Raw genomic sequence first — 8346 nt, 5'->3', positions numbered from 1 at the left:
TTCGCCGTCGTGCGGGGGGACTCCACAAGCCAGGGCTGGGGCGGAGGAAAGTCCGTCCATCCACCACAGGCAGCGGCTGCTTGCTCCGGAGGACGGGAAGCAGCGAGACCAAGGCCCCCGTAGTCATAGAAACATAGACCCATAGAATTGTCTAGGTTGGAAAAGCCCTTTAAGATCATCAAGTCCAACCTTTCCCCTACCCCTGCCATCCCCCCGCTAAACCCTGGCCCTAAGCACCTCATCTATCCTTCTTTTAAATCTCCCCAGGGATGGGGACTCGACCACCTCCCTGGGCAGCCCATTCCAGAGCCTGACAACCCTTTCTGTGAAGAAATTTTTCCTAATGTCTAATGTCCTTCCATATTGCTACAGCACAAGTCCCACCTGGAGGCAACGGCATGGGACCAACAGGGACCGTCAGCGTTATGGACATGGGGGTCAAATCCTGCTGGACACGGACCCTGCGTCTGCAGGACGGCATCAACTTACCCAGGCAAGGAGCAAGAGCTGGATCGCGCGGGAGGAGCCGGTGCTGGGTATCAAAGCGATGTGATGCTTCAGGCTGCTGCGTTGGCTTTATTGCCGATCAAAATCAGTCGGAAGGGTCCTCTCACCCCACCCCAACAGAACTGAAGGGAACACCCCCCCACACCCCGAGTTAAAACCAGAGAAGCCCCGTAATGCCTGGCCACGCCATGCAGCACCAACCGCCCAGCCCGGCCACCGCGCTCGCACACCCCACACCCCGGCGGCAGAGCCGGCTCCCGACAGCTTTGCTCGCTTCGGGGTAAAGGGAACGTTTAAAAGGAAAACCAGAAGCTAAACAACTCGGGTTTGTCCCCAAAGCAGATTTTAAAAGACTCTCTGGTTGCGAGGTTGCAGGGAGCTCAGCGTGCAAAGGGAACGCAGGTATGCGATGCCGTTTGGAAAAGACCAGGGACTCGCTATTTATTCTTTTTGGACCCCTGCTTATAATTTATTCTGTCACTGCAAAAAAAGTCCTTTTAGATATCTTTATACTTTAAACGCTAGGAAAATTAAGATAGACCTTTTTAATATATATATATATTTATATATCTATTTTTATATATATACACATACGTATGTACACAATGATGCATTTTAAAGTTACGATTTCCTCAGCGATTACAACACCGTTCTCGAAATCTCTTGCTCTGGAAACGATCATGACTTGATGCCACTGCTAAAAATAATTCTGTGCTGTGCGCAAGAAATACCAACAAGACACCGCCAGGCATTTCAGGGTTCGCCACGGAGCGAGAAGGATGCGCTGCCTTTTCTGCATTCATTCTCAAGGCTCCAAACCAACAAAAATCTGATATTTTTGCAGAGTATTAAGTAAAAGCTGCTGGGTATCGTTGTGCAAAGGCAAGGTGACATTGGTGCTCGAGAGAAGATTTGCCTTCATCTCCCTAAAACAAAATAATAACAAACCCTCGGAAAAAACCAACCTCATCACAATTTGGGATTTCAGGTGGCCCCAAGATTTTCAATTCTGGCCAATGGAGATGGATGTTTGGGGGATGAGGGAGGGGTGGTCATGGAACTAGCACAGCTTTGTGAAGGATCCCGGTTCCTCTTCCCAGCACGGAGCAGGTCACCATTCACTGGCGGCCACCCGGCCCCGGCAGTGACCAGCGACGGCAAAAGGCGGCGTCGAGCCGGCGCTAGGGGCTGCCTGCAGGACCCGACTCCCTGCCTGCAGGGCTTGGCCTCCACCAGCCGCCGCTCACTTCACCTGCGCCACGATGAAGCCGGACTCCCTCATGCTCTCGTAGTACTCGATGGCCAACGCAAAGTCAAACTCGTTGATGGCTGGCCCGTCAATGGCGATCTTCATGAGGTCAGAGAGCCCCTCGTCCTTTGCGCGGCGTGACCGGCCACGCTTCAGCAGCTCCCGGCCCCGGCTGATCTTCTCAGCAAGGACCGAGCCCAGTGGCAAGGCCAGGGCGATGGCTGCGAGGACGGCAAAGTCCGGGAAGAGCTCATGCATCTCAGAGTTGCTGTAGACCAGCTTGACACAGAGGTCCTTGAAGGAGAGCTGGCTGAGGCTGAAGACGATCCGCTTGAAGAGGGGGAAATCGCTCATGGCCCTCTCGCTCACCACCACCCGGGAGTAAGCCTGCAGGAGGAAATTCAGCTCGCTGACCCCATAGCTGCCAATGTCCTCCAAAGACTGGGGGTAGCACTTGGGGTTGAAGATGGCCGAGAAGGAGCTGATGGCTTCCAGGACACTGCTGGGGAACCTGTCCAGCAGGTTGCCCCGCACGCTCTCTAGGTAGCTCTCCTTCAGGCGCTCAAAGTGCTTCAGGTGCACCTTGGAGCAGTTGGCCAATTCAACGCCCTTGTAGTAAAGGCGGCTCTCGCCCTCCCGGTCATCCCGCGGGTGCTCATTCATCTCGTTGAGGAACTCCTGGAGGTTCTGGCCGCTGGCATTCTTCTGGGCCTGCAGGGTGGTGGCTGTGGCAGAGACAATGGGCTTCAGGATGGAGAGGTCGAAGTCCTCAATCTGGAAGAAGCGGCTGAGCTTCTGGAAGATGGGGAGGACATCCAGGAGGATCTTGGTGAAGGCCACAAACTGGAACTTCTTGAGCTCTTCGCAGAGGCCGTGGGCCACGGGTGACCGCTCCGCTTCGCTCTCCAGCAGCAGCACCAGCGTGGGCCATGACGAATCGATGGCTTCCACGGCTGGGAAAATAGAAGTCCAGTGGATGGCTTTGGGGCTCCCGAGGTCTATCTCGCAGAGGTCCAGGACGCTCCGCAGCTCCTGCAGGCCGTTGCTTTCCCCCCTGAAGCTGGAGTAGAGCCTGTACACAGCATCCACGGTGGTCTCGTATTTCTGGAGGTATTCAATGCTGACGATGCTCTCGGCCGGCAGCAGGGAGCTCCTGTGGGACAGGCAGTGCATCTCCGTGAGAAGCGGGCAGAGGGAGGTCAGCGTGGTCCCCACCCCGCTCAGCCGCTCGGCCACCAGCGAGGCGCTGTCGGCGCTGAGCCAGGTGATCTTCATGGTGGGGATGCCGAAGGAGCGCATCACCTCGGCCACCTTGCCCGCCACCGTGGAGGCCTCCCCAGCGGGCAGCTCGAAGCTCCCCAGGAAGGTGGCGGAGGTCTGCCCGTTGCAGGGGGAGATGGTGGTGGTGAACATGGCGAGGTTGCGGTGCTCCAGGACATCCACCGTCTCATCCACCACCAGCCCAACGAAGGGCGAGGCTTTTATCCTGCGCCTGTCCTCGTTGTGCAGGACTTTGGCGATCGCTGCCTGGAAAGAGAAACACAAATAAACTTCAAAAGCAGGCGGGAAGATGCGCAGCACCCGGCGCGAAGCAAGCGACAAGGCTCCCGCCCTCACATCTCCCCGAAAGCGGCGCACGGTCCCGACTCGGAGAGAAGCCCGTAAGCAAGCTGTGCATCAAAATACATCTGCAAGCTGGAAATCACTGCCGTCTTTTCTAATGCACCCTCTCCTCCTGCTCCTGGCCTGCAGCCCAAACACCAAGCAAAGCTGCAGAGAGCCCTGGGGTCCCTGCCCGGAGTCAGGGGTTGGAGCCCCGCGGCTTTGGCAGGAGTGAACACGGAGCTGCCGTCCCCCGGGCTCCCGAGCCCCTGCCTGTGCCGAGAGCAAGGCAAGACATGGAGAACCTGCTGCCTCGGTTCTCACTCCAGCAATCGCTTCTGTGCTTTACAAGCCCAGCACGGGAGGGAGCAGCAGCAAAACTTCCCGGCATCTCTTTCTTCTTTCCTGCGTTTTTCCCCGTTTTCAGGCAAACACCCCGGTGTGCACAAGTGCCATGAGCAGCACTTCGGGCTGAGGAATCTAATTAGTGGATTTAGTCTATCTGCAGCAAAAGGCGGCTCTTTAGAGATCTAAAAAGCCTGGCCAACGGCCAGGAGTCACTAAAAAATTAATTTGATTTTAACAGGCACGGAGCATTTGTAAAATTAAGAAAATCCTTTCTAAACTCTCTGGCTACTTGATCTTTCCCATCACCCAGTTTAGGGCAAAAGAGGAAAAAACCCACAGTGCTCATGTGCTAATTGAACCCCTGAGCTTTCATCCTTCAAGCAGCGGGGCAGGCTCAGATGGGGAGAGGATGCCAGGGGGCTCCCTGCGTGTCTGGAAGCTCCCGCGTGACCGTGAGCCTGAGGCTCCCTCGATGGAGCCCATCGTCTCCTCCTGGTTTGTCAAATCAAGGAATGACACCACCAAACTGCCACGCTGATGTTTAATGGGGAGGAACTTTCAGCCTCTGCTGAAAATCCTGGAGAACAGGAGCATCACCTGGCTCTGCCGGCTCTGCCGTGGGACCGGAGCAAGCCCCAGAGCAGCCTGATGGCGTGGCCCGGGCTGGTGGTCACAAGGACATTGTGGACGAGCCCTGCTCCCACCGTTTAGCTGTCCAAGGATGGGGATGGAGGTCTGCCCATCAGCAAATGCTGACACAGCGGCTGTTGCTGCTTCTGAGCAGCCCCTGCTCTTGCCTGCGAGTCGGGGACACCAGCTCCTGCCTGCCGCCGCAGCACCCAGCTCCAGCCCTCCCGGGCTTACGCCGCCAGGAGGATCCATCGATCCTCGCCGCAAAGACGACTCTGGCCCTGGTGAGCCAAAGCACACGTTTGCCTCCCTGTGTTTTCACTGGGGCCCACAGGACGGCACATGCACACCCGAAAAAAAGCCAAGCGGGTGCTGGGGACGCTCGACGGGGTGCTGGGGACACTCGACGGGGCGCTGGGAAGCTGCTCCCCACCACAGCCGGTCGGCGCGGGCACCCAACCCGCTCTGCGGAACGCGGCGGGCGGCTTTGCAAAGCAAGCAGCAGCGCGGCACCGCCCGGCCCTGAAGCGGCCGTCGAACGCGGGGGCAGAGCCCCCAGCCCGGCATACACACCTGCATCCCCCTGATGCTGCCGGGGTGGTAGTACTCGCTGTGCTCGGAGGCCAGCAGCGCCTGGCACAGGTTGAACTTCTGGAAGTCGAGCAGGGAGGAGCACTTCTCATCCGGCACCTCCTCCTTCGCCATCCAGTAGACGGTGGCGAGGACGGCCACCTTCGCCGGGTTCACCTCCACCTTGATGACCGAGCGCAGCTCCGGGTGGCCGTGGACGCGGGTCTCGAACGCCAGCTGCTCCCGGTTCACCGCCAGCGCCTGGCGGTGCGCGCCGGAGGGGACGTGCCGCAGCAGGGCATGGCGCTGGAAGTTGTCCGTGCCCACGGTAAAGGCGTTCTCCGCTTTACCGTGCTTGTTCTTCACCAACGCCTGCCGACACTCTATGCAAAACATGAGTTTCCTCTCATAGTCAAATTCCAGCCAGGTAAATTCTTCCTTCCAGTGCTCATTGAAATAGCGCTTACACTTTTTATTAGAATTGGAAGTTTCCCCAGCTGGCTTTTTCCCTGGAGGCACCATATTGCTGCGGCTGGGAAATCAAACACTACGGTTGAACTGAAACGTGCCTTGGAGGAGCAGCCTCTACATTTAATTTAGTAAGAAGGTCTATTACAACTCTCCTGGTCCGACTGGAGATGAAAGAGACACAAGGGAAAGGGATTAGGGCCCTGCAAAGCTCAGCCTGCGCTCGTCGTTTACCCTTGGCCGCTAACGAAGAGCTGCAGTGGCAGCACTCAGGGCAGGCAAGGCTGTGCAACAGCCCCGGCACCGCGCGGAGGGGGGATCCCACCGAGCACCTTCTTGGTGGCCCTGGCAGCTCCTGGTGTCAGCGGTGGGATTGGCATGCACGCACGCTCCTTCTTGTAATCACCGAGCCACCCAAAAACGCTTCCCATCGGCCCGGACCTCCACGCCGCAGCTGGTGCTGAGAGGGCACGGAACCAGCATTCAGCCAAATATCTAAAAACGAGAGGGTCCAGCCCCAGGAGGAGCAGCACAAGCCCCCGAGACCCGGAGCTGAATGAGGATGACTTGGAGGCCAGCTCAGGAACGCGTGCATTTTCATTCCCCCCTTGCTCGTCTCTATCCCGGGCAAATGCCAAAGCCACGCTGCGTCCCGTGGCAGCGGGGCCATGCTCGCCCCTGTCAGCTCCCCAGCCCAGCACCCATCCCCAGGGGCGACCGACACACAGGACCTGCTCCAGCCAGGGCTCCCCAACATCTCCTGGAGCCCTAAACCAGGCAGCTGAAGTCTTTAAGCACCCACTTCACTCCCTCCCTATACTCAAGTCCCCACTCAGTCCAGTCCTCGCGTTCTTCCGTGAACTGGACCGAAAAACCAAACTGAGCCTTGCTAAAGGTGGTGGGAGGAGGAGGAGCCCAGCGCAGGGGGGGGAGCCAAAACACAGAGGGAAAAGGGAAGAAAATGGGCATTCAGCAGCAGCGCACGCCAGGGAATAGCCCGTCATCGTGAGAGCTGCTGAGAAACCCACCAGGAACTTGGGGTTTTTCTAAAGAACAACCCCCCGAGCACTGGAGCCATTACCACAGCACTCGGGAAGAAGTGGAAAGCCTCACAATTTGGGTGTTAGAGCAACACCCCGATGCCCAGAGCTGCCAACACCCGCTCCCCATGGAGCAGGGGTTCCCCTCGGGGTGCCCTGGGCGATGCTGCCCAGCACCGCAGCCGGCCGGCACCGCAGGCGCAGGGCTCCCTTCGCCCAGCCACCCTCCGAGGGCCGAGGAACGTCCTTTGCAGGAGGGGAAGGGGCGACCGTCCTCAGACCCCGCGCTTTTCCGGGGGTGCCCAGGAGCAGCTGCCCCCATCCTCACTCACCGCCCCCTCCAGGTCCAGCCCCGAGCCGTGAGTCTTCCCCCAGCTCTGGCAGTTTATTCTGGCTATGCCTGGCTTTTCGGGGACTCTCCCCTTCTCCTCCCCACCAAAGCCTCCTGCCACACCAGATGGAAGAAGCGCTCCCGCTTTGCTCCTCCATCACGGAAACCAGAGTAACCTGGTAAAAAGGCATCAGAGGCCAGGAAAACCCCTCTCTGTCCAGAGAGAAAACACTCCAGCTCCCACGCAGGAGCTGCCGGAGGAGCAGGCGGCACCGGCATCTCCAAGCCCGGCCACAGCCCATGGGCCAGCCAGGCACCATGCACCTCACCCCACAGGGCTGGTACGGTGCAGATCCTGGGCACGGTGCGGACCCTTGGCACGGTGCGGACCCTCGGCTCGGTGCGGACCCTCGGCGCCTGTATTTCCCATTTCTGCTGTCCAGGCGCATCGTGGCCCTGGCTCCCCGGGCAGCCCTGTCCCAGTCCACCAGGCACATGGGCATCTTCAGAGCTTACTCGTCTGCTTCCAGCCCTGGGAGCTCTCACTGTGCTCTTCCAGCAAACTGGGAGCTGTGAGCCCGAGCAGCCAGCCCAGGTCAGCGTAGGGCTTTGCTAGTCCAAAACTCAGCTCTAACCACAGTCAGCACCAAATGCTTCCAAGGAAGCAGAGAGAAACCCCAGGACATGGCCCTGCTGGGGGTTTTCTTCCTGCCTGCAGGTAGCACCAAGCTTTCAAGGCTTGCAACGGGAGCACGGATTCCCTCGGCATCTTGCTCTTAGCCTATTTAATGTGGTTTGCTTTGCTTCTCAGAGCCAGGTCTCCCGCCTGCTCCCACACCTTGGCACGGTGCAGCCCAAGAGCACCCAGGAAACGATTCCCACAGCCAGGGGATCCCAACAAAGCTGCAGCCACATCCTTGGGCTGGTCCAAGAGCCGCACCGCAGCCACCGAGCGCTGGCCAGAGCAGCGTCTCCGCAGGAGCACGTTAATTAGGCAACAGCGACGGACTGGCCGCGTGAGAGCCAAAGCCCAGATCCCTCTTGCTGAATGTTTCCTCTGAGGATGCCAGCACCCGTCAGACGTTCCCCAGGGATGGACGTGGGCTCTGCCAGGGCTGGGATTGCGCCGGTGCCCCTGCCGTGCCCTGGCAAGGCTCGGGGCTCGCCCCCGAAGCGGGAGGAGGTGCCCACGCAGCAGGGACAGCTCTGCCATCATCCCATCATCAACAGCCTTGCTCATGGTTCACACGCCCAGCCTGCCCTGGACCCACCGCCTCGGTCCTCGTGCCGGGCAGGCATCGATGGCATTGCCCTGGCCGCAACCGAGACGGCGCAGGGGGTGGTTTCCTCCATTCCCTCCCTGTCGGGGTGCACTGGAGAGCTGGGGATGGAGCAGAGCCCCACGGCACTGTGTCCTGCACTGTGTCCTGCACTTCCCGCAGCGCCTGCCGTGTGCCGGCACCAGCCCTGGGCACCCTTCCCTGGGCACATTGCTCCTGGGCCACTGCTGGCCACAGGAAAACGCAGCGCTGCCTTTCCTTGGGGAGCCAGCAGCGTACGGAGGGAGGCAGCTCAGGGCGGGGGTGACACTACCGCACCCC

The 8346-nt window shown here is 59.3% G+C and overlaps 2 protein-coding genes across 2 annotated transcripts in view; both read right to left on the bottom strand.

Moving 5' to 3' along the window:
* Positions 1 to 8346, bottom strand: part of LOC104124459 (zinc finger protein 385B-like) — a gene marked incomplete at its 3' end in the record, with an annotated part of 114791 nt that overhangs the window by 16339 nt on the left and 90106 nt on the right. The gene's annotated exons all lie outside the window — the stretch shown is intronic.
* Positions 1751 to 5428, bottom strand: CUNH17orf113 (chromosome unknown C17orf113 homolog). Its single transcript, XM_035892366.1, has 2 exons — positions 4910 to 5428; positions 1751 to 3283 (listed from the first exon to the last, which is right to left on the bottom strand). Exons 1-2 carry the CDS (start codon positions 5426 to 5428, stop codon positions 1751 to 1753), a joined length of 2052 nt encoding a protein of 683 aa, XP_035748259.1.

This window comes from Egretta garzetta, unplaced genomic scaffold, assembly GCF_000687185.1.
Source record: "Egretta garzetta isolate BGI_Z169 unplaced genomic scaffold, ASM68718v1 scaffold944, whole genome shotgun sequence".
NCBI classification, from domain to species: domain Eukaryota; kingdom Metazoa; phylum Chordata; class Aves; order Pelecaniformes; family Ardeidae; genus Egretta; species Egretta garzetta.
The sequence above is the reverse complement of the archived record's forward strand: the minus strand, read 5'-3'. Positions and strand labels throughout refer to the sequence as shown.